Source organism: Drosophila takahashii, chromosome 2R (assembly GCF_030179915.1).
Source record: "Drosophila takahashii strain IR98-3 E-12201 chromosome 2R, DtakHiC1v2, whole genome shotgun sequence".
Taxonomy (NCBI): Eukaryota; Metazoa; Arthropoda; class Insecta; order Diptera; family Drosophilidae; genus Drosophila; species Drosophila takahashii.
The window spans coordinates 21,983,151-22,006,172 of NC_091679.1; the positions used below are offsets into that span (position 1 = coordinate 21,983,151).

The following is a 23,022-nucleotide window of genomic DNA, read 5'->3' on the forward strand; positions in this document are numbered from 1 at the left end:
GGAACGTGACATTTTCATTGGTCTTGTTTATCAGAAGAACGTACAGGCTATTTCCTAAACTGTTAAACTGTTGAGTTTTGGTCAGCTGAAAATCAGCTGTTCCCTACAAATTCAACTATCAGAAATTTCAACAATTGAATTCCAGATAGATGCACTGCTGGATTTCATGCGATAAGCTAAGTTTATTACAATTATTTCGACACGAAATATGCGACAGCTCTGACTATTTTCTTCGTAATCGGGACCTCGAAAGACATGGAAGTGGAGACTCTAACCGGAATCTGTGATGTGAGCCAACTGAAAGTTCACCGCGCATGTTTAAATCTGCAGTTCAAAAATCAATCTTTTTTTCCGGACTTAGATGGTTTTTTCCTCAGTGTAGGTGCAATTCTACCGCTTTGCTCAAGATTTAGCAAAGTTTCACACCGGCAGGGGTTTCTTCCTGGGACTACTTTGGCCACATTACTGCTGCACCGTTAAGCGTCGATTGTGTTTATATTTTGGTAGTGTGCGCCCTGCATAGTTTTTTCTAAGTTTCCTTGCATCCCAGACGTTTCGTTCAAGGTTCCTCTCTCGGCCACCGCACAAAAAATGCATAATATTTTTTATAGGGTTACATAAGTGCGTGTAACCGAAGCAGCTTGCCTCTAAAAAGTTCCTGTACCTAGTCGCCAGTGAGCGAGAACCGCGTATAGTATAAACTAGTTTCGATTCCGTCATACTTGGCACGGTAATTACCTGCACCCACTGACCTAGGCGAATCAATAGAACCCCATTTACCGCCCACCACCCACTCCGCCCATTGTTTTGCTCCTGCACGTGATGACGCCGAGGAGAAGTCCGAAACCGAAGGCGACCCCGAAAGCCAAACCACCGGGTCAATCCAATAATTACAGATACTATCGGTCTGCGGGCATAGTTTCGATTTGTGTCACAGCCCCACAGGTCACAGGTTTTGAAGTCGCCTTGTCTAAATTTGTACTTATTCTCTTATTTCACCCTCTTTTCAAGGTAAGCACCCGTAAATTCTGGAACTTAGTACCAGGCAGCACACAATTGGCAGAGCCCCCGGACAGACCCTCGGTTTTAGCACACGTTACTAGAAATATTCATTAGTTTATAGACGCCATGCTGTGCGCCCTTGTCCGTGGTCCCTCCACCGGCCACAAGTTGGCCCTGTACCGCTCCGTGTCCGAGCTTCTTGGCCCGGTGCACGATGTCCGCAGCCTGTCCGGCGGAAGAGGCGTCCATCACCGGCAGCCACAGCTCCAGAACCACCCAGCCCACCGCCAAGATCTACTGTGAGTGAGCGATAAGCGCCGTAAACGGGCCCAGTGTACCTGAACCCGTCCCGCCTGCACCCATTCGGGGCGTGTGTCGTCTGCCTTTGATACCGCTGACGACCACTCGTTTAATCAGAATCCATGTGCATACATTAGCGCGCGGCGATTAGATATGCCCCTCGTACTTGTTAGCCCTAGACCGAAATAGCCCATTCATACCGCCAGCAAGTCGGGCTGCGCTGTAAATCATTTCATTTGTGGCTTGTTCGCTCTTTCAGCTCGCTTTCCCGGCCAGCGGAGAGTTCCAAATTGTCAGTGCGAAGCCTTCACTCGGAGCACGACGCCATGTTCTACTCGATGTACGCCTACTTGTCCAACCTGCCGCGCCTCCACGTCCTGGGCATGGCGGTGGTGGCCTATGTCGTCTATTACCTCATCCAGGTGGTCAAGGTGAGTGTAGTTCCGGCGCTTACATCACATCCGGCGCGTGACTAATCGCTAAGATTGGGCCTGTAATTACAGCGACCGATAATCGCCTGTTCGGAGGGGCCGTTCAAACAGTATCTGATCCGCAAGGTGCCGACGCTGGAGAACAAGTACTGGCCCACCTTCTGGTGCGTGGAGAGTCGTGCCCAGACCGTCCTGGCGAGCCTGCTGCGCTCCAAGAGTCTGCCGCACGTCAACTACCGCCGCGAGATCCTCTCGCTGAAGGATGGCGGCGAGGTGGCGCTGGACTGGATGGAGGAGGGCTGCGACGCGAGCGCTCCGTGCATCCTCATCTTGCCAGGTCTTACCGGCGAGTCGCAGGCGGAGTACATCAAGTGCCTGGTCTTCGCCGCCCAGCAGTCTGGCATGCGGGTGGTGGTGTTCAACAACCGCGGACTGGGCGGCATAGAGCTCAAGACACCGCGTCTCTACTGCGCCGCCAACTGCGAGGATCTGTGCGAGGTCATCCAGCATGTGCGACGCACCTTGCCGGCGCAGTGCAAGCTGGGAGCCACTGGGATCTCGATGGGTGGCTTGATTTTGGGAAACTATCTGGCCCGCAAGAGCGACGAGGCCAGGAGCTTCTTGTCGGCGGCAAAGATTATCTCGGTGCCTTGGGACGTCCACAAGGGCAGTGCCAGCATCGAGAAGCCGGTGATCAACAGCCTGCTGGGCCGCCATTTGGCCGGCAGTCTGTGCCGCACCTTGCGCAACCACCTGGACATATACAGGGACATTTACCAGGACTCGGACATTGATATTCAGCGCATCTTGCGCTGCAAGACCATCAAGGAGTTCGACGAACTGTTCACGGCCAAGCAGTTTGGATATGCCCACGTGAATGACTACTACTCGGATGCCACGCTGCACAATAAACTGGACCACATCTCGGTGCCGCTGCTCTGCCTGAGTGCTGCCGACGATCCGTTCCAGCCACTGGACGCCATCCCCATCAAGGCGGCCAATCAGTGCACTCACGTGGCCATCGTGATTACCGCTCGTGGCGGGCACATCGGGTTCCTCGAGGGCTGGTGGCCGTCCACCAAGGACCAGTACATGGGCCGCCTGTTCACGGAGTACTTTACCAAGGCGCTGTTCGACGAGGATGGCGAGTTCGAGCACACGGCCAACAAGATGCACGAGCGATTCCTGGCCAAGCAGACGGTGGCACTGGCCTCCTCGTCGCCAGTCCTGCTCGCCAAGAAGATGGACGCTGATCAGCTGGACCACAAGGTCAAGCTGATGTGAGCGAGGCCCGCTACTCGGTTTTTGCCCAATTAGGATTTCCACTTAAGTACATAGATATTCGAGAATGTATTCCGATAGATTTCCGTGAGCGAAGACTTTCGTACGCATGTGATATGAAATGTTGATCAAATCCAAAGTGTTGTTATACTCTAAGTCAGCGAACAGGGAACCAAATTGTCAGTCAATACGCATAGTTGCTTAAATTACTCGTAGACCGTGACACTAGTGACATATCAAATTGAAATTGCAATAAGCTTTACGATTCGTAGTGGTAAATTCAAATACAGATATATGACACAATGCAATAATCTTATATTTTTACAAGTTCCGTATATTTATAACTAATAAAAATACAACGCTTAATAACGAAAAAATAAAACACTTTCACTGCATTACAAGGTAAATTTGACAAGCGAGACGTATTGGGCTTGGGGTATTCTCCGAATCGTTTAAAAGCCTCCGGGATTACCCCCTCATAAAAACCTGTTTCCTAAAGCTAAAATACCAATTGCGATATGCCTAAATGGGCTTGTAGAGCAGTGTGGTGACGTACTTCTTGCGATACCGGTGCGTGGCGCTCAGGACCATGACACCATCCTTGATGGACAGTGCGTACAAGTGGTTCAGCATCACATGGTTCGGTTCCGGCAGCAGAGTGGGTTCGCACTGCGGGTAAAACAAGATCACGTTACAGAAGATATCGCTCGCAATACCACATATACCCACCGAGAGCGGTGTGTCTTTGTTGAGAATGACCTGCAGCAGGTGAGGCGGAAGAACGGGTGGGCCGGATACCTTCTCCCAGGGCTTCACCTGGGGCACCTCCTGCGAGTACTCCTTCTCCGCGTAGTTGGTCACGTTCTCGCTGTCTTTTGCCAAGGCCTGGAACACCTCGAAATCGGATTCCCGCACGGACACCAGGTTATTTCTGTGCCCCTCGTCGTTCTCAACGCTTTTCTGAAATTGCAAACCGATGAGCAATAATCAATTTATTGTAACTATAGCTTGCTAAACAGCTACAAGAGAAATAATTCATGGGCCCTTTGTTGCGTGCCCTTAATGGGAGGAGCCCAAATATAATGGCAGGCAATATCAGTGGGCTTTTCGCTGAGTTCAATAAAACCCATGAAATTGAAAAGAAATATGGTTGAGTAAGGGTAATTGTAGGTAGTGTTTATATTATTTTGAGTTCGATAAATTATATGATGGATCTTCGAACGCGATTCTTAAAAATATATATCAATATCAGCTGAATAAATGGTCGGGATCTATCCCTTCGGCAAGCCGAAGTTTTAATACCCTTGCAGATTTCACGAATTAAAATTTGACTACAATAGCAACATAAATTAATAAACAAAATATTTCATAATTCAAATAATTAAGTTTTAAAACATTCCACCTTATTGTTCCTATGGGGGCTATAGGATATAGACGTTCGATCGGAACGCGCTTTTACCCTGATCAAGGTATGCACAACAAAATACGATTTGGAAAGATTCATGTCATTAGCTTTTACACTGCGCGAAATATCCTGAAAATCATCAAATTTTTACCGATTTAACCCTATTATTCCTATGGGAGCAATAGGATATAGACGTCCGATCGGCACGCGCTTTCACCCTGACCAAGGTATGCTCAAAAAAATACGATGTGAAAGATTCATGGCAATAACTTTTACACTGCGCGAAAAATCTTCACTTTTTGCAAGTTATATCCGATTGTTCCTATGGGAGCTATAGGATACAGACGTCCGATCGGGTCCATTTTCAGACTTGATATGCGTACACATGTTTTAGGATGACTGTGAAAGTCTTAAGTCGCTAGCTTTTAAACTGAGCTCGTAAACGGTATTGAAACAGACGGACATGGCTATTTCGACTCCCCTAGTGATCCTGATCAAGAATATATACTTTATGGGGTCGGAAACGTCTCCTTCACTGCGTTAAAAACTTCTGACCAAAATTACAATACCCTCTGCAAGGGTATAAAAAGTATATTAATATTAATTGAATAATTTGTCCAGATCAATATCGATTTTTTTTGGTATGCCTACGAAATAAGGTTGAGTTTGTTATGTGATTCGCGTACTTAAGAAGCTTTTTAAAATATTAACGAGCTTCGGCAAGACAATATTTTAGTAACCTTTCAGATTTTACGATGTAAAATGTGACTAGAATAAAATAAATGTACAATACGAAATATAGGGCAACATTTTGAAGATATCAAATTTCAGGTGAGCTTGCAAATGGTATTGAACTAGACGGACATGGTCGGGATCGTCTAGTAATCAAGAATATATGCACTTTATAGGGACGGATACGTGCTCACTGCGTTATAAAAGGTTTTTAAAAAGTACGTGTGCATGGTGTTAAAAAATATGTTACTAAATATATAGTTGTTCCACCTCCTTGGTGGGAGTTAGGTAGCCTTTTTCCTTAACTGCTGTTTGTCTTGTCTAATAGAGTTCTTACTTTGCTTTCATTGTTAATCTAAGCTCATAATATGAAATATGAAATACAATTTCTCCGCAACAATAGCTACATCTTGACGGATATAGTTTTATACGTGTGGGGTTTATCTCACAAGCCTTTTTCCTCCCCAGATATTTAATCTATACTTCTAATTGTTGTGTACAAAGCACTTTGACGGGGTTCCCATAAAAATAGCTAAATCCCCCTGGATGAGCATCTCTGAACCCAATTGAAATCCACTACTGATTACTGGGAGACTTCGTTTTGTTTACGACGATTACACAACCCGCGGGGCGAAAATCGGTAACTGCGTCATTCGGGCGCCCGAACCGTAAACACTGAAAACGGAGGGCCCACTATATATATATTGATTTTCCAGCCAACTGACCAGCTTGGGATCGTGCTTCCACTCGCCGTCCACGCAGAACTTGTACTGGTGGTCGCCCTCCGGCAGATCGATGATGGTCACAAAGTTCTGGTGGCTGCGCACCATGGTGATGGGCTTCCAGTTGGAGAAGGTGCCCGAGATGGTTACGTTCTTGCCGCCGCCATCCCACCGGAGAACGGTGGGCAGGGCCGTCTTGCGGATGTCGTCCTCGTCGCCAATCAGCTGAGATCCCGCCAGAGGCTCCGTTCCCGCCTCCTCCTCCTCGGTGTTGTCCATGCTGGTGGAGTGTTCTCGCGGAACAGCTGATGTCGTCGAGTCGTCGGCGGTGCCTCGTCTAGTGGATGATCCAGTTCCAGTTCCCGTGTAGTACGGGTCGTCGTCTTCTTGCGACGAGCCCTCGTTCAAGACTGCCGTATGTTTTTTGTCGAACGAGAAAGCTTGGCCCCCGCCTCCGCCCCCTCCGCCGCCCGCTGCCCCGCCCAAAGCTGCTGCGCCAGCACTTCCTCCCTGTGCCACTCCTCCTCCCCCTCCCGCTGCCGCAGCAACCGATTCGCGGAAATGTGCGGGAGAGCTCGGAGTGGACAAGTCGGTCGACTTGTGGCGCTCGCGTTGCATGTGCACGGTGGAGCTGGCGTTGCCCATGCTTATTGCTGTTCTCGCTGGCTCTTCGGCAGGTCACGGCCCGAGTCTTAGGATTGGGATTGTTTAGTTTGGGTTCAGGTTCGGGTTCCCTGGTCCCTTTGTTTTGGCACTTTGTTTGGGTCAAGAGCTACTTGGGACTGGCGTTTCTCGCTACTTTAATCACAGCACTTTTCGCGGCTTGCAGTCTGTTTGTTGTATTTGGCGTTTATTGCGCAGAAAACTGCATTATTTAATCGTTTGTTTCGTTTCGTAGAAAAATGGCTAATTATAAACAATCGCCACTATCGATTGCTATACGATGTTCACGCCATGGTTCCGATAAGTCAGCCAGCAGTGGCTATCGATTGCAGCCTACTAGTTCCAATTGGCGAGAGCCTACTCCGCCCTGGACTTGACAGCTGTTGCAGATATCGGAGCTGCCACTCGTTTTAAATATGCAACCAATAAACGGGAGGAATCTTAAAAGCCAATCTCTTTAAAACAATATAAACATTAGATTCTATTTAGCTTGGCTCAACATAATCTTGTTTGTAAAAGCTTTATTATGCTATCTGAACTGTCGCTCTTTTTAAATTTTGAAAACATATGTTGCGAATACTTAATCAATTTTTATCACTTCAAAAGAATTCAGCGATTGCAGTTTGTGCAATTCTTTTAATATCCTACAGATATCATCCAGCATTTAATTGGGTCAATGAATCATTGAAATTATCTATTAATATAGGAATTCGACTGAACTTTATCAGAGTGAAAAAGAGTGATTCTCAAGTCGCCTACTCCCTGTAGTGTGTAAAAACAAGCATTACAAACCGAGGAAAAACTGAGGGTCCAAAGTCCACAGCAATCAACATGCATCAGATCACAATAAAAGAAAAAAAGTAGAAAAAGACGAGGAAAGACGGAAAAGTGAAACAAAGAGCAAGGGCGGAAGTTCGTTGGCAAGGCTGCTCAGTGATGAACCAGGTAGAACGTAAATTTAGCTGCCAAAACAGATGCAGCCAAAAACAGACCAAGTAGACGGGGAATCACTGAAAAGAAACGGCGATCAAAACAAACTAGAAAAACCGCCTCGGAAAGTCAGGTACCAATACTAGAAACCAGACGCTTTCCAGACGGTGAAACACCCAAAGAAACTCATGGTACAGACACAGTGCTATAGCAAACATATGTATACACTTGAAATTATTATGTTATTATTGTGTTCCAAAAATATTTCCAAATTTTGATTTGAAACTCCTTAAAATTAAAAATAGTTTAATAGGTAATGAGGTATTAAATAAGAAAGGTTTGGTGAATAAATTAAAAACTTGAGCTGTGTTTTTTCAGGTTCCAATACACAGATTTTTCACACATTTTTAACCGATCAATGATTTAAAACTTGCCTGTATTCAGATGTAAAATCCATTCTGTAAACGATTTTTTTCGGTGCATAGGCGGCTTTGTATGGGTGCTGCGTGGTAGACACACACACCCACATTTAAAATTGATTAAAACTAAAAACACTCGATGCCGATGCCGTGCCTTGTTTCGTTTTCAGTGCGATCGCAGACATTGTGCAAAACGGTTCACAGTTCTCTCCCCGCAACTGGAAGTGATCGTCTTGCTGTTTCTGTTTTTCGTGGGAGTGCACTGAGAGAAGTCGGAGAAATCGTGTCAAACCAATTGGACTCAAAGCCCGCAGCAGAGTCACGCATTTTGATCGCGTCGCAAGTGGCAAGAGTGCTTTTGAGGTAGGTCAGTTGCCTGGGTTGACCTCGCCCGCTTATCAGTTCCAGACCCACTTTGAATTTCCCCCGAATTCGGTGGGTTTTCAAGGCCCCCACCCCCGGTTATCGTGCCACGTCCGACTAACCAATTAATATGAGCCCAAAACCCAAACAACTTAACTATTTCCCATGGCTCCCGAGGGCGGCGCGTGTTTCCGTCGATTTCCAACCGCACTATCAGATTAGCCAGTGAACTGTTTTGAACTGCTAATTGATAATATGTATGCGGCAACACCTATATATTTAGATTAGAATATGTCCGACTCAACCTGAAACTACGACGCACTTGCCACTTACATACGTGCAATTTTATCGAAGCCTGTTTGATCAGCCTAAGTAACTTAAAAATACCGTCCTACACTCTTTACTTTGTTCTGTGTTATATACTTTTCCAAATGGAGAACAAAAGACCCCCACTCGAGGAAAGCAAACAAACAGAAACCTCCAAGATGGCCACCTGGAGCAGATACGATAATAATAAATGTATACCAAGACCTTATCAATAACTTGACTTGTTTTCCAACTGCACCTTAAATTAATTCAATTTAGATCGTACGACAGCCAAAAAAAGAAATATCCCCACACTTGGAAACAACTTGACGGGCACGAGCCCACCAAAAAAACAAGATTTCAGTCATAATAAATAAATTTCGGTGTCTTCACATATATATTTTTAGCTTTATCAATTTCGGGCGTTTCTTCGGAGGCTCGACAAATACACACAGCCAATCGGAACGAGATCCGCAGCGAGGGTCGCAACATGGATAGCGTCAAGTCGTTCTTCGCCGGTTCCAGCAAAGATGGAAACCTGGCCAACAACCAGCAGTCAAATGTACCCGGATCCTCGATCAGAAGCCCTTGGGGTCGCAGCTGGAGCACTAGCTCCCAGCACACAGATCCTGAGCCAGGAGCAAGAACCACCAACTCCACGACCAGCAAGAGCGGAAATCCCTGCGATGTTAAGCGCAAGGACAGTGATAACTACTTCTACATCATGTAAGTTTCATTTTCTTTTCAGAATGGTTTTTTGAGAGCTTGGGATGAGAAGTTTGCATAGAATTTAAAATATTTTTAAAAGAATAGGTTTAGAGGATTCAAAGTCCGATTGTTTATTATTAATATACATGCAATCCTAATTCAATTGATTTGCCAGAAGATCATGTAGTGTGGTCATCATAAACAATTTTTTATTTTAAGAGGATTTGAAAAAATTCGATCATGAAAATATTGTCTTACATTTTTGAGGACTTTTAGCTTTCATAAAATTTGGATTTTTACAATAAGTACATAGGAAGTAGAGTCCTACATGAGTGTACTTGGAAGTCAATTTTTAAAATCAGTTAACTTGGATCACTTTTTTCATTTTATTTTTTCATGAGGAAAAACAAGTGATTTAATATAAAATAAATAGATATAAAATAATTTCGAATCACCTAAATAATTTGCTTAGTAATTTTATCACTCCCACTCACTTTTATTCTGTGCTTGTATCACTTGTTTTTTTTTACGAGTGATCAAGTGAAACAAGTGATCCAAGTTAACTCACTTGAACTCACTCACTCTATTTTCAAAAAATTGACTTGTTTGTCAATTCAAGTGTACTCATGCAGGACTCTAATAGGAAGTATATAAAAAGTGAATAGTTAATTTGTAGGATCAGTGACCCTTTGAGTTGTTTATCTATAATGGTATCTTTGTATTCCCTTTCCCAATCTTTGGTTTCTCCATATCTATTCCATTTTGTGAGTAGTTCTTAAGAGGTTTTTTATTTCCTGTGCTTGTTTATTACTTTGTTTACTTGGCTCGAGAGAATAATTTGATTATCTGGCAACCGCCCTATCAGCCATTGCACATGGAAGCCCATGAGTAAATGGTTTGGTAGGTGCAGTAATTTCGGACCCCTGATAGCCGTTCAACGCCTGCAATTGTCGATTACAACAGGGGTTAAGCTCGAGCAATATGATTAATTAAATGCCAAAGACCGTAACCGAACGTTCTGTGGAGACTGGCAAACCAGTTTGTGCGGTCATAGATTTATAAGCTCACCTTGAACGCCCGAGTTTTGAGCGCTGTTTGTACGGCCTAAGTTGGCTCAAAGTTCTGAGCGAGATAGCCTGATATTTGGAGGGGATCTGGACTGGAACTGCATAACCAGTTAAGAATCAGTCGCGAATCCACTGCCGCTGCGAACAGCTGAGAAAGTCCCGTATTTAGAATGTGAGTGGCCGGGATAGCCCCGAAAATAACCAATCTGGGCGTGGGCCTTGCCAGGTGGTATAAAGTGCGTGAGTCAGGGGGCAGCTGGTCAGTTACCATTGGGCATTCCGACTCTCAGCACGCCGTAAGATCCTCAATCGCGTGAATAATTACCAGAATCGCAACTGATGCAATACCATCACTCGTTTCGCTTCGTTTTAGGTGGCGCGCCTGAAGATTACCAGACCATTGTGGATCCGAGCATCAACCGGATGAGTCGGGATCCGTATCTTGAGTGACCTGCAGCTATATATCTGTAATCCTATTAGGAACATCGGAGCGCTAGCGGCGACAATAGCCTTTTGCCTTGTTGCACCATCTCCATTGGCCGAGTCCGGTGTTTAGTGATACTAGTTATTTATTTACAATTATACAAAGAAGACATTCATCTACCCCCACATTTGTACGTACTGTCCGATCGATCCCCTCCCTCCTATATGGACGCCATCACAATCTTGGGCTTGGTCTACTGGCTGATCTGCATGATTTTGTTCGGGCCTTTGATGTTCTTTGTCTGCGTGTACCTGCCTGAAGTTCCTGTGCGGTATGTGAAGAGCCTGAGGCAGCAGACCTGAGTGCCTTTCACTAAATAGCCAAGTCCGTAGTACATAGACTAAGCAAGCCATAGCTAAAATGATATTGATGTACAACCGATCGATTTGTAATAAAAGTCTACTCCAAATTGCATTAAAATTAAATGGGTAACGTTTATAAATCAGTAAGGAACGGGGATTTTGTGGATCTGAAAAACCCCACAGTAAGGTAAGATGGTAATCATTAAAAACTTGCTTACAGTTTCAATCCCCGATCTCTTGCTTACTTTAAGATAAGATATTTCCGTTCGCCAGGTGATAAGATTAATAAATCAAATTTCTAAGCCTTACATCCGGTGTTTATACACATTTTTAATAAAATATTTTGGTTTATTATTTCTTTTTTCCTCTCGCTAGTACTGAATTGTCTGCAGTCGAGCGGCTTCTTACTTTTATTTATGTGAATTTTTCAATACAAAGCTAAGTCTGCGGAAATATGAGTGCCACAAAACATATTGCTGTTTAATTAAAAAAACTACTTTTGTTGGTTGGAATATTAGATCTGCATTCAGTTAGTGGCCATTAACTTCCGTAAAACAAAATAAACAAATGAATTCGAAAGAAATATAAAAATACATTGTTTTCGATGCAGTTCTCTACGGTTGCTGATGTGTGGCTTGACTATGCTCCTTTCCTTTATTTGTTAAATCACATTCCTATTTTATGTACCATTTGATAGATTGCCAAAGGAATTAATGCCTTGTTCTTCTCCCTTTCGCTTGAAACTAAAATTTCGGCTTAATTAATATTATTGATTATTAATTAAAACAAAAACGATTGGGTCGGGGGTGAATCTGCAGAACAGTGAGGAGATTTCGATAGCGCTTTCGTTTAGTTGGACCAGGATAGCAGCTGCTTCATGTCTGGATCATCTGCAATTAAATATAAACGATAATTAACTGGAGTACTCCACACGTGGAAGGAAAACTTACCATCATCGGCCGCTGTAGCTGCCGTGGTAGCCGCCTTCTTCTTTTCCTTGGCCTTTTCGGGCAAATCTTCTGTGGGCGCTTCGGGCAATGTGGGCGCCGGCTCGGGAATTCCAATAATTTCCTTATCAAAGTTCTCCTGCTCCAGCTCGTCGAGTTCCCGCTCGAGATCCTCGTCGTCGAGATCGGCCCCAAAGGCCACTGGGTTGGAGATGGCATCGGAGATCTCACGGGCCACGTCCTGCTGCTCGGCAATGTCGTCCATCATGTCGTGCACCTTGTCCACATCCCTGCGCGAAAGCAAAGGTTAGTATCTGGACCACATGTTCCAGTGGATCTATGACTTACATGTTCTGATGGGCTGTTTTGAGGGCATCCGCGGCATTCTTCATCGTGGTCAAGACGGCAGTGTTTGTGTTGGCGCTCTCCAAGGCCTCCCGTTGCATCTCGATTGTGGACAGGGTGCCATCGATCTGCTGCAGCTGCTTCTCCAGGCGCTTCTTCTTTTTGAGCGCTTGCAGGGCCACTAAAAAGGTGACAAGGGGACTGATTAGATGGTTCGCAGGACTGAATTCTATATTCTACATATGATATGGCCAATTAGCTATGCGTGCTTCGAATTACTCTACTGCATGGCTTGCGTTTGATTTGGGTATCAAAAGGAATGTTTATATTACGTTCTTAGCGATGAGCGGACACGTCCAGGCATCGAATGGTGTGCGGGTGAGAAGGGCGAAGAAATACAGATTGTTTTATTGAGAGTTCTACTTGCTGGCAGCACGGGGGTCTGATTAATTGGGAGGGCCTCTCGGCCGCAACAAAAACAAAGCAATGAGTCATTTCGCCCTGGCCCATCCAAGTGGTCCACCGGAACTGCAAGGACCTCGCCAGGCACCAGACATACCTCTTTTGTTTTTGGACGCATTCTTGCGAGCTATGTTCAGCTCGTCCTCGATCTTGGCCTCCAGGAACTCCTGCTTCTTGATGAGCATGTTCTCCGTCTCGCGCAGCTTCTGTATCGCCTCGCCGGTGGTGGGGGCCACCTCCTTCTTGCCGCCGAACATCTTCCCGAAGAAACTCATCCTGGCTGCTCTGTTTTTCACCCGGAGTTAGCGAATAAGTAGGTTTTTCCTGCAATTGCGTTTCTTGGTTGTCTGGGAGCTGTTGTTCGTATGCGTCACCCGATACCGATTGCCCTGTGCTATCGCTATCGAATTTCTGTATGCGGTGGCAGGAAGGTATATTTCGCTAGGCGCCGAGGTGGTCACTCTGGCTGGAAAACGCCGAAAAAATAAATAAACCCTTGCATTATCACATTTTTCCGCCTGGCATCAACTCTTACTGGTGACCAGAGAACAGGAAGCCACCAAGAATGGCCAACCGCACGGTGAAGGAGGCAAAAAATGTGCACGGCACCAATCCGCAGTACCTCATCGAGAAGATCATCCGCTCGAGAATCTACGACTCGAAGTACTGGAAGGAGCAGTGCTTCGCCCTCACGGCGGAACTGCTGGTGGACAAGGCCATGGAGCTGCGTTTCGTGGGCGGCGTCTACGGCGGCAACATCAAGCCCACCCAGTTCCTCTGCCTCACGCTCAAGATGCTGCAAATCCAGCCGGAGAAGGACATCGTGGTGGAGTTCATCAAGAACGAGGAGTTCAAGTACGTGCGCGCTCTGGGAGCCTTCTATCTGCGGCTCACGGGAGCCGCGCTGGACTGCTACAAGTACCTGGAGCCCCTGTACATTGACAACCGCAAGCTGCGCCGCCAGAATCGCGCCGGCCAGTTCGAGATCGTCTACATGGACGAGTACATAGACGAACTGCTGCGCAACGACCGTGTCTGCGACATCATACTGCCCCGCATCCAGAAGCGCTCCATTCTGGAGGAGAACAACGAGATCGAGCCCAAGGTGTCTGTGCTGGACGAGGACTTGGACGACGAGCTGCCCAGCGACGAGGAGAAGGCGGACGATGCCAGCAGGCCCAAGGAGAACTCTGCCTCAGTGCGGCGACCGCGAAGAGCCCGCTCCAAGTCCAGGTCGCGCAGTCGGGAGCGCGACCGGAGATCTGGGCAGGGCAACAACGCCCGCTCCCGGGACTACTACGATGAACTGGAGGACTACGACCGCCAGCGGAACCGAGTGCGCAACCGGGACAACCAGAACGAGGACTATGACCGCCGGCAAACCGGTGGGCGCCAGGATCGGGATAGGGAGCGCCAGGATCGGGACAGGATGAGGGAGCGGGACAGGAACGGGGACAGAGATCGCCGGGAAAGGGAGCGAGAACGCGACCGCGGACGTCATGATCAGCGCGAACGAGATTCGCGGGGAGAACGAGATCGACGCCGCTACTAAGATTAAGTTTAAATTGAATCAATTGACCAGTAAAAATATAAAAAACTTCAACGGCTGCTTTCAATTTTCCACAAGTTGGCATCCCCAGAAATAAGAATCGCCAATCGAAATGAAAACAATAACATAGAAGAAGCAGAGCAATCAGCTGTTGCTGCTGCCTTTAGAAAGTTTTAAATAACGACATTAATTACGGAAGAAATCCGTCCAACAGTATTGGTGAAAATAATACATGCAATATCATCAGGGCTATAGGCAACGACAAATCCGCGTTAATCAGCAGTAAAGCAGTTGAGGCGTTAGTATCTGAAAACCCGCCGTCGCGTTTGGAAGTCCATGAGAGGAACTGCGCTGCATTCTGGTGAATGAATTGCTAATTCCATTATCTACGGAAGTCTGGTGGAAGGCAGTCGGATCCCCAAGCTCCGCGAGAGATAACTACCAAGTCGGGGACGAAACGGAACGGCAGAATGCCCCGCTCTGATACGGAGGCCTTGGTGACCGATGTGGAGGCTGGCGAAGATTCGGCGCCACGCATTCTGGACGCCTCTTCTGCGGCCAGCAGTGAGCAGGTGGACCTTCCTCCAGTTCCTCCGCCCCATGACTTCAACAGCTACCGTTGGTTCATCCTGGAGCCCGCAGTTTTTCTAATCTTCTTCGCCAGATATCTAATCGGTATGACGGCGAGCAGACAAAATCTCTGATTGAGTGCATCATTCAATTAACTTTGTGTCTGTTTTAGGGGCGGTTTATCAAAATCAGATCCTCTACCAGACCTGCGTCACCATCGAGAAATTTAATGCCACGCAATGTGAGCCGTTGCTGGGCATCGATCGCGGATCGGATGCGGATAAAGTAAGTGGATAATTTTGACCTACAACTGTGTACTACACACATAGCATATAGCTTTGGCTTTGCTTTGCTGCTGTTCTCGTGTCTGGTTTTAGCTTGCAAAGTTTTTATCTCTTTACAAATTGTTTTTGCTGGTTTGCGGGGCGTTACGGGTTTTTGGTATACATACTAGCGATCAAAAAATATCAAAATATCACTGGGAAAAATTGCCCTGACTTAATTTAAAATATTAATATTAATACGTTTAAGGTCATTTTAAAATGCATTTAACTCTATTTAACCAAGTAACGTCAATATTGACTAATTTATGTGCATTTTGGGAAATTTTAAAATTTATTCAAATCTGTGGAACTACCAAGTAACATCAACATTAACTAAAATATGTACACATGTATTTTACAAAGGCATTTGAAATGCTAAAGTTTAAAGTATTTAGCTCGCTGAGATTAATACAATCATATAAGACGTGACCCACTTATTCTGAGTATATCAGCATCCAACGTGACAAAGCAAAATCTATTTAGCGAATCGGTTTAATCTAATGCAACAGTTCCATTGTTTGGAGTTTAGAGATAAGGCATTTAGCACGACATTCAAGGCTTATCAGCGGGCAAAACAGAAGTAAGCACAATCCTTTGTGACTAAATAGTATCGAACTCTAGCAAAGCGTAGATACCAGTTGAGCCAGGGTGAATCATGCAAAAAAACGTGAACCGCAGTTGTGCATTGTTCTAAAAAGAACTTCTGTTTTTTCAGGAAGTCGAAGTGATAGTACAGACGTATTCGGCAAATATCATGATGACAACCTCTTTGCTGGAGAGTATAATACCTGCCTTCGCGAGTCTATTCCTGGGTCCCTGGTCCGACAAGTTCGGAAGGCGACCCATTCTGCTGACTACTTTCACGGGTTGGTTATGGCCGTTAGGGCCATTTAAAACGCATACTGATTTCATGTTTTTCCCTTAAAGGTTACCTCTCTGGCGCTCTAATTTTAATAGTTATTACCTACATAACCAGGTCCACGAATATTAGCCCGTGGTGGTTCCTTTTGTCCTCAGTTCCTTCGGTCCTAAGCGGTGGAACATGCGCCTTGATCACGGGCATCTATTGCTACATATCCGATGTGGCCAAGGAGCGAAAGAAGGCTTTAAGGCGAGTGGAGAATCCCTGATTGTAACCCAGACGGAATAACTTAGTTTCCATCCTTTTTTCTCTAGAATGGTTCTCAATGAGGCCTCCCTATGCGCTGGAATGATGATGGGCAATGTGGCCAGCGGCTACATCTATGCCGCCACGAATGCCTTGGTTCTTTTTTCCGTAGCCGGAACCCTGATGATGCTTGCCTTGATGTACGTATTTCTGTTTGTGCCAGAGAGCTTAAATCCAGCCGATATACACACAGGAGTAAGTCATTTACTTAGCCAGCGGAAAATGTATAGCTCACTCCTTGTTCCTTATCCACAGTCGCGAATCCGCGAGTTCTTCCGTTTCGATTTGGTCAAGGATTTAGTACGCACCTGCTTCAAAAGGCGACCAAACTTTGATCGCGCCATCATCTGGCTTACTATGATTGCCCTGACGATAGCCATTTTCGATATGGGTAACTAAATTAAGGCTGGAGACCGCCCAACAAATCTAATCTAACTATTGCTTGCAGAGGGCGAGGGCACTGTAAACTACATGTTCATGCAGGATCAATTCAACTGGACCATCAAGGACTTCAGCCTGTTCAACGCCTCCCGCATTGTGATCCAAATCGTGGGCAGCATTGTCGGCATGGTGGTACTGCGACGGGTCCTAAAAATGTCCATCGTTACAATGGCGATGCTTTCCCTGGCCTGCTGCGTCCTGGAGAGCACGGTGCGAGCCACTGCCGTGTACTGGCAGGAGATGTACTTGGGCATGACGCTGGGAATGATGCGGGGCGTCATGGGTCCTATGTGTCGTGCGATTCTCTCGCATGTTGCGCCTGCCACGGAAGTGGGTAAGTGGATCCCAGCAATCAGCGAAGCGTGTCCGATCGATTGACTAAAACAATTTCCGTGCAATTTAGGCAAGATTTTCGCTCTGACCACTTCCATGGAGTCGGTGTCCCCGCTCGGGGCTGCTCCTCTGTACACAACCGTCTACAAGGCAACGTTGCAATACTACCCAGGAGCTTTCAATTTCATCAGCGCCGTTCTATACTTTGTCTGCTACATTCTGATAGCGTAAGTAAATGGAAATTCCAGACTGAATATCGTACCTGCTTTTATGATTTAATTTAATTTTTAATTTTACAGGGTGATTTTCGGAATCCAGAAGTCGATGGGCAGCAGCAGTATCTACCAGGCTATAGGCAGTTAACCAGCTACCCGGCGCTCCGATTTAGCTGAATGTATCTCATAAGTTAAATTCCTCCTGCAAGTGCTGCGAAGAGCTCTCATTTTGAACGATTAGAAACTATTTTTGTAAATTAATCTAGTGTTTGTACTCCTTGTATTTGTGCAAGTATTATTATGAGTTTTAATTCTATGCATGTACTGTCCGCTATCTGGACTGTGTTTTGCATGTGCAAACATTGTAAGTTAAGAAGAAAAGATTCGACTGTTTTCAGTGTGACAATAAACTGTAAATACACCGAATATCAATATCTAATAGCATAAATCAGATAGTGTGTCGAGAGAAGTGGGGTTCTTGAAAGGGAGCGCTTCGAGCGGGTGGAGATGGGGCGCAGCAAACGGTTTTGTGTGCTCAAATTGGCAATCGCTCGCTTTGTTTGTTTACGTCGTCGAATTCAGCTGCTCCCAGCAGTTAGTGTAGCACTTGAGTTCGGCGCGCGCGGAGGTTTACCACTGCTCCCGCTACGATATATTGCTGGCTAGCTGAATGAATCGCTAATTCCTTTGTCTACACGATAATTGCAGCGATCACTTTGTTAGAAAGAGTGTGCGATAAGGCCGTGACCTTCGCTTAAGCAGAATGCCGAGAGATGATGAGGAGCCAATTGTTGGCGGCGATGATGAGGCGCTGGAAACCGCAGTGCTGGCCCCACCCACCAGTCGGATTTTCGGTAGATGGCTAAAACGACCCCGCTCGCTGATTCTAGAGCCAGCCGTATTTCTGGTTTTCTTTGGCAGATTCCTAACAGGTGTGTATGAATCGCGGCCTTTGCAGTGGGCGTCTATAGATCAGATTGTTTCGCCCCCAGATGCTGTCTATCAGAACCAGATACTCTACCAAACCTGCGTCACGGTCATGAAATATAATGCAACCGAATGCGAGCCATTTCTCGGTACGGATCGTGCCTCCGATGAGGTTAAGGTATGTTGTAAAAAGTATCCAACCGGGCGTATACGTATTTTTAATTGAATTAATATATGCGATTGCACTATACAGACGAACACGCCAAGTTAGCAGTTACATACATTACACGGGTGCTTCGGGAATTTATTGAAAATCAATTGCATTCCAATTAGCACTCATTTTATTGCTGTGAAAACAAACAGTAATGTACTTACTTTAAAAAATTTTATTTTCTCTATTCTTGTTATATTTTATGTGCTATTCTGTATGTTTTCTTTCAAAAAATTCTTATCGGGCCTCCAAAGCCAAAAAGAACGATAGGGTCGAAAATGGTATACAGTAAAATCATTTAGTTTTCTACAAATAAGTATTCATTTCAAATAAAGTTTTCAGGTGTTTCTTTTAACTCATTTCTCCTTATGTATTCCAATTGTGCTACCTGTTTCATCTTATCAGTTGACCAAAACAAAAGTAAACCCAAATTGTTTATGACTAATAGATCGTCTTATCATTAAAAGTTATCGAGCACAGTATACAAATCGGCTATGATATTTTGACATGCATGTGTGCAGATAGTTAAGCCGTGCCAGAACCCCCACCTCCCATGGTGACTCATAGAAACGTGACGACAACTATTCGGGCTTATCAGCATTAAAGAATCCCCTATCAAACAGAGTTCCCATTTTGCAGAAGATCGAGGGGCAAGTTCAGGAGTATGCCTCTACCATCACGATGATAAGCTCAATGCTCGAGAGCACAGTGCCCGCAATAGTAAGCCTTTTCCTGGGACCCTGGTCGGATAAATTCGGCAGAAGACCCATCCTGCTGTCCACATTTACAGGTGAGATAAAATAGCCCAGAAACGAATTCTAAATATGACGAACGATTTACTTTTTAGGCTTCTTCGTCAGTGCCATTATTCTAGTAGTTCTTACACAAATAACTACGGCCACCAATATCAGTCCCTGGTGGTTCCTCTTGTCCTCCGTGCCATCGGTGTTTAGTGGAGGCACTTGCGCCCTCATCACCATTCTCTACTGCCACGTATCCGATGTGGCCACCGAGGATAAGCGAGCCATGAGGTGAGTAAAAAGGATAATACAAGGCGTAGATATTCATAAATATTAACTTAAAGTAAGAGTAACGGGTATAAAAATAATAATACGCAAATTATTATAAATGTTGCACATGGACGAATTTTATTATTGTAAAAGTTCCACTGTAAAAGGTAACTCTTTTATAAAACATTTTCTAAAAATTAATAAATTAATATTTTATGAATGGTTTTCCTTATCTCTTCCAAGCAAATTTGTTTTGAATTTGGCTGGACGAGATTTCATTAACGTTTCATTATAAATTAGATTACCTACTTAAAACTGACTTACTTTCAGAATGGTGACAATGGAAGCTGCCCTAGGTTTGGGTATGATGGCAGGCGGAGTGGCTAGTGGATATATCTATGCCGCCACCGGAGCCTCAACACTTTTTATCTTGGTCGGTTCCATCATCTCTGTGGCGCTATTCTACGTATACTTCTTTGTGCCAGAGAGTCTCAAGTCTGAAGATTTGCAAACTGGGGTAAGTATATTATATAAGAAAATCTTTCCACTGTTGCTTACTAATGGAATGTTCCCTCAGTCCCGCATTCGAGAGTTTTTCCGTCTTGACCTGGTGAAGGTTCTAGTAAAGACCTGCATTAGGAAACGCGAGAATTACGATCGGGCTATCATCTGGTTTGTTATCATGTCGCTGACTTTGAGCGTTTTTGCTATGGGTGAGTAAAGCTACCTGCCACCTTCAGACCAGGATCTGAATACTCATTTGACTTTTTAGAGGGCGAGTCCACAGTGAACTACATGTTCATGCGGAAGCAGTTTGACTACACAGTCCAGGATTACAGCGTTTTTAACGCGGCAAGGGTCGTCATCCAAGTGGTGGGGAGCACCATTGCCATGATCCTGCTGCGTCGTCTTCTGGGAATGTCCACCATCATGATGACGCTCCTGGCATTCGCCTGCTGCGTCCTAGAAAGCACGGTCAGGGCCACGGCCGTATATGGTAGCGAGATGTACTTGGCCCTGATTCTGGGCATGATGCGAGGAGTTATGTCGCCAATGTGCAAGGCCATCCTTTCGCACGTGACTCCCAGCTCGGAATTGGGTGAGTCAGAGGGATTCTAAAGACCTGGAAAATGCTAATAAAACAATTTTTCGCAGGTAAAATATTCTCCCTAACCACTTCCCTGCAGTCCATATCACCCCTGGGAGCTGCACCTCTTTATACGGCCGTATACCAAGCCACAGTTAACTTTTACCCGGGCATCTTCAATTTCATCAGCGTAGGACTGTACTTCCTGTGCTACTGCATGTCGGCGTGAGTACCTTTAAATAGTTAAAGTTCCTGTTCTGAAATTAAATAAACATCCCATTTCAGGGCGGTCTTCGGCATTCAAAAATCTATGGGCAGAGACAGTGCTTACCAGGCTATAGGAAGTTGACCTACTTATGAAGTTATTTGAATAGAACCTACAAATATTGTACAATTGTAACCATTCAAAAGCCAGTGTATCAAGAAGTTTTCTAGTTCGTTTAAAAGTATTATATAAATATTTTCTTAGGCTAGGCCTAGTTAAATGTAAATATTAAGATTTAGTGTAGGACTTTTTGATTGTACCATTTAATATTTACCAAAGATTAAGTTCTAAACTACAATGCAGAACTTTTTAAACTAAACGGAAAGTAAAATACCTTCGAGCCTCTATGGAAAGTGTCCAAAAGTGTTGCTTACGAAAAAACATACTGTTGCTTGGCTCCTCCCATCTTTATTTTATTCAGAATTTTTGTCTAATATTCAATATGGTGGGAAAACCACTTTTTTCAATTTGTGGTCGTTGGAGTGCAGTAAGAATTATTTATGATAAGAAATGACTCAGATCCATGTTTTTCTTTCATTTAATAAATTGTTAAAAATTCTTTGAAACCAAATGGAAATAAGAAACAGTCGAGCTTCTATACATACAACTACGTGCACATGGTTAATTAAGAGAAATGCTCGAAATCGACAAAAGCTCGGTTTGCAAAACATTAATTCTGAAAAATAGTCATCTAAAATTTGTTCTCTTTCGTAATAGAAGTTATAAAATTCTAAACAAATTGGATGGTTTATTATTTAATAAATATATGAAAACATAAAAAGTATAATAATAGTATAATATCAATAAAGTAAAATGTACTCGGGGGTGTCACAGAAATCTCTTCCTATCAAAGACGATTGGTTTTTTATGACGGACTATGTAGGGAACACCAAATATTACTGAGACAATGCAAGAATGCCAGTTAAAGAAATATATTTTTGTTTATATTATAAGAAAATTTATTCTTATATTTTACCTTTACGTTACGTAAGTTCGAGATATAGAAGCTTGACTGTATATGCATATCTAGTGCCCAAATCTACAAATATATACTTCCGGTATTGAACCTTTCTGCTAAAGCTATAAAAAGTAAGCTTAGCTCAGCTCAGTCGTTATCGAACTTTAAGATATAACACATTCCGCAATGGCCTTCGTTCATTTTAATATTTTAATTTTTCTGGCAGTACTCATTCTTAAAAACTTTGGGCAAGCCAGCGGGAACTTTTGTGTGGAACTCATGAGCTTGGGCAACGGCACGATAAGATTGGAAAGGGAACTCTTAAAATTCGAGTGCAATTCCGGATACATCCTGCAAGGAAATTCGATAGGCAGTTGCACATGGAGTATCTTGAGAGAAGAACGACGTTTCTGTGCCAGTAAGTTGAATACCCGTCACTCAGCTAAAGGGAGTGCGAGGGTGATGGATATATACATTTTTTTGATTGCGCATAACTTTTTCATGAATGGTCCGAATTGAAAAATGTCTTCTACATTTTGATAGGTACAAATATACACAACAAAATTGCATTTTACTTTTCAAAAGTCTTTAAAGATGTGGGCGCCAGACACTTTTTAAAATCGTTAGTGGGCGATTGTGGGCGTTAGAGGGGGCGTGGCGCTCGGCTGAAATAAACTTGCGGTACGTAGGAAGACCAAGGATATGTGTGGGAAATCTCAACCTTCTAGCTTTTGTAGTTTCCGAGATCTCAGCGTTCATACAGACGGACAGACAGACGGACAGAGAAACGAAAAGAGAAAACGCTTTAGTAGAGTACTCATAACTTTTTAATGAATGTTCCGATATAAAATATACCTTCTATTTCTTAATATTTAAGTTTATTTAAGTTTAACTTAAGTTTAAGGCGATTGTGGGCGTTACTGTATGAGTAACGGGTAATAAGAACAGCGATAAAAGTTTAATTGTCAAGATGAAATCCTACCTAAGAAATGCATATAAATTCAGAAATTACTTTCTTAACTCTTAGAGGCTGGTTGCAAGAATTATCCAAGTCCGAGGAACGGCATTGCCAATACTACACTTCTAAGGGCGGAGG

General features: G+C 44.5%; 8 protein-coding genes across 11 annotated transcripts; 6 read left to right on the forward strand and 2 right to left on the reverse strand.

Annotated features, from left to right (window-relative positions):
* The first annotated feature begins 517 nt into the window (after positions 1-517).
* Hydr1 (phospholipase Hydr1) lies at positions 518-3,332 on the forward strand. Of its 3 annotated transcripts, XM_017151838.3 has the most exons (4): positions 518-730; positions 1,012-1,301; positions 1,562-1,733; positions 1,806-3,332. In XM_017151838.3, exons 2-4 carry the CDS (start codon positions 1,129-1,131, stop codon positions 3,015-3,017), a joined length of 1,557 nt encoding a protein of 518 aa, XP_017007327.2. In that variant the 5' UTR covers positions 518-730; positions 1,012-1,128; the 3' UTR covers positions 3,018-3,332. The 3 variants fall into 3 exon arrangements, with proteins under 3 accessions (XP_017007327.2, XP_016992658.2, XP_016992650.2); XM_017137169.3 differs by lacking the exon at positions 1,012-1,301 and having other exon boundaries at positions 521-730; XM_017137161.3 differs by lacking the exons at positions 518-730; positions 1,012-1,301 and adding an exon at positions 856-1,011.
* On the reverse strand, positions 3,310-6,810 carry alc (5'-AMP-activated protein kinase subunit beta-1). Its single transcript, XM_017137201.3, has 3 exons — positions 5,877-6,810; positions 3,744-3,974; positions 3,310-3,683 (listed from the first exon to the last, which is right to left on the reverse strand). Exons 1-3 carry the CDS (start codon positions 6,516-6,518, stop codon positions 3,537-3,539), a joined length of 1,020 nt encoding a protein of 339 aa, XP_016992690.2. The 5' UTR covers positions 6,519-6,810; the 3' UTR covers positions 3,310-3,536.
* A 526-nt stretch (positions 6,811-7,336) lies between these two features.
* On the forward strand, positions 7,337-10,843 carry LOC108054344 (uncharacterized). 2 transcript variants are annotated; one of them, XM_017137243.3, is made up of 4 exons: positions 7,377-7,481; positions 8,056-8,248; positions 8,962-9,280; positions 10,703-10,843. In XM_017137243.3, exons 3-4 carry the CDS (start codon positions 9,045-9,047, stop codon positions 10,713-10,715), a joined length of 249 nt encoding a protein of 82 aa, XP_016992732.2. In that variant the 5' UTR covers positions 7,377-7,481; positions 8,056-8,248; positions 8,962-9,044; the 3' UTR covers positions 10,716-10,843. The 2 variants fall into 2 exon arrangements, with proteins under 2 accessions (XP_070068292.1, XP_016992732.2); XM_070212191.1 differs by lacking the exon at positions 8,056-8,248 and having other exon boundaries at positions 7,337-7,481.
* Positions 10,844-10,977: 134 nt separating this feature from the next.
* LOC108054347 (uncharacterized) lies at positions 10,978-11,238 on the forward strand. Its single transcript, XM_017137257.3, has one exon. It carries the CDS (start codon positions 10,978-10,980, stop codon positions 11,113-11,115), a length of 138 nt encoding a protein of 45 aa, XP_016992746.1. The 3' UTR covers positions 11,116-11,238.
* Positions 11,239-11,414: 176 nt separating this feature from the next.
* shrb (charged multivesicular body protein shrub) lies at positions 11,415-13,256 on the reverse strand. Its single transcript, XM_017137231.3, has 4 exons — positions 12,967-13,256; positions 12,411-12,588; positions 12,066-12,352; positions 11,415-12,005 (listed from the first exon to the last, which is right to left on the reverse strand). Exons 1-4 carry the CDS (start codon positions 13,142-13,144, stop codon positions 11,965-11,967), a joined length of 684 nt encoding a protein of 227 aa, XP_016992720.1. The 5' UTR covers positions 13,145-13,256; the 3' UTR covers positions 11,415-11,964.
* A 36-nt stretch (positions 13,257-13,292) lies between these two features.
* Positions 13,293-14,470, forward strand: Prp38 (pre-mRNA processing factor 38). The gene has a single exon (XM_017137213.3). The coding sequence runs from the start codon at positions 13,435-13,437 to the stop codon at positions 14,419-14,421; it is 987 nt and encodes a 328-aa protein (XP_016992702.1). The 5' UTR covers positions 13,293-13,434; the 3' UTR covers positions 14,422-14,470.
* A 123-nt stretch (positions 14,471-14,593) lies between these two features.
* On the forward strand, positions 14,594-17,894 carry LOC108054299 (probable peptidoglycan muropeptide transporter SLC46). The gene is made up of 9 exons (XM_017137189.3): positions 14,594-15,093; positions 15,161-15,273; positions 16,027-16,177; positions 16,239-16,422; positions 16,488-16,674; positions 16,735-16,870; positions 16,928-17,254; positions 17,324-17,480; positions 17,553-17,894. The coding sequence occupies exons 1-9, from the start codon at positions 14,889-14,891 to the stop codon at positions 17,614-17,616; spliced, it is 1,524 nt and encodes a 507-aa protein (XP_016992678.2). The 5' UTR covers positions 14,594-14,888; the 3' UTR covers positions 17,617-17,894.
* Positions 17,895-18,061: 167 nt separating this feature from the next.
* LOC108054387 (probable peptidoglycan muropeptide transporter SLC46) lies at positions 18,062-21,384 on the forward strand. Its single transcript, XM_017137326.3, has 9 exons — positions 18,062-18,400; positions 18,461-18,573; positions 19,246-19,396; positions 19,454-19,637; positions 19,947-20,133; positions 20,194-20,329; positions 20,389-20,715; positions 20,772-20,928; positions 20,989-21,384. Exons 1-9 carry the CDS (start codon positions 18,232-18,234, stop codon positions 21,050-21,052), a joined length of 1,488 nt encoding a protein of 495 aa, XP_016992815.2. The 5' UTR covers positions 18,062-18,231; the 3' UTR covers positions 21,053-21,384.
* The last annotated feature ends 1,638 nt before the right edge of the window (positions 21,385-23,022 follow it).

Excerpts from the sequence above, each read along its gene's own strand:
- Hydr1 (XM_017151838.3), top strand. The coding sequence starts at position 1,129 with ATGCTGTGCGCCCTTGTCCGTGGTCCCTCCACCGGCCACAAGTTGGCC. Across the intron at positions 1,302-1,561 it reads GCCCACCGCCAAGATCTACT|CTCGCTTTCCCGGCCAGCGG; the intron begins GTGAGTGAGCGA and ends TCGCTCTTTCAG. Across the intron at positions 1,734-1,805 it reads ACCTCATCCAGGTGGTCAAG|CGACCGATAATCGCCTGTTC; the intron begins GTGAGTGTAGTT and ends CTGTAATTACAG.
- alc (XM_017137201.3), bottom strand. The coding sequence starts at position 6,518 with ATGGGCAACGCCAGCTCCACCGTGCACATGCAACGCGAGCGCCACAAG. Across the intron at positions 3,975-5,876 it reads GGAAGCACGATCCCAAGCTG|AAAAGCGTTGAGAACGACGA; the intron begins GTCAGTTGGCTG and ends TTGCAATTTCAG. Across the intron at positions 3,684-3,743 it reads ACAAAGACACACCGCTCTCG|TGCGAACCCACTCTGCTGCC; the intron begins GTGGGTATATGT and ends TTTTACCCGCAG.
- LOC108054344 (XM_070212191.1), top strand. The coding sequence starts at position 9,045 with ATGGATAGCGTCAAGTCGTTCTTCGCCGGTTCCAGCAAAGATGGAAAC.
- LOC108054347 (XM_017137257.3), top strand. The coding sequence starts at position 10,978 with ATGGACGCCATCACAATCTTGGGCTTGGTCTACTGGCTGATCTGCATG.
- shrb (XM_017137231.3), bottom strand. The coding sequence starts at position 13,144 with ATGAGTTTCTTCGGGAAGATGTTCGGCGGCAAGAAGGAGGTGGCCCCC. Across the intron at positions 12,353-12,410 it reads AAAACAGCCCATCAGAACAT|GGATGTGGACAAGGTGCACG; the intron begins GTAAGTCATAGA and ends GCTTTCGCGCAG. Across the intron at positions 12,006-12,065 it reads AGCTACAGCGGCCGATGATG|ATGATCCAGACATGAAGCAG; the intron begins GTAAGTTTTCCT and ends ATTTAATTGCAG.
- Prp38 (XM_017137213.3), top strand. The coding sequence starts at position 13,435 with ATGGCCAACCGCACGGTGAAGGAGGCAAAAAATGTGCACGGCACCAAT.
- LOC108054299 (XM_017137189.3), top strand. The coding sequence starts at position 14,889 with ATGCCCCGCTCTGATACGGAGGCCTTGGTGACCGATGTGGAGGCTGGC. Across the intron at positions 15,094-15,160 it reads CTTCGCCAGATATCTAATCG|GGGCGGTTTATCAAAATCAG; the intron begins GTATGACGGCGA and ends TGTCTGTTTTAG. Across the intron at positions 15,274-16,026 it reads GCGGATCGGATGCGGATAAA|GAAGTCGAAGTGATAGTACA; the intron begins GTAAGTGGATAA and ends CTGTTTTTTCAG.
- LOC108054387 (XM_017137326.3), top strand. The coding sequence starts at position 18,232 with ATGCCGAGAGATGATGAGGAGCCAATTGTTGGCGGCGATGATGAGGCG. Across the intron at positions 19,638-19,946 it reads GAGGATAAGCGAGCCATGAG|AATGGTGACAATGGAAGCTG; the intron begins GTGAGTAAAAAG and ends ACTTACTTTCAG. Across the intron at positions 20,134-20,193 it reads CTGAAGATTTGCAAACTGGG|TCCCGCATTCGAGAGTTTTT; the intron begins GTAAGTATATTA and ends ATGTTCCCTCAG.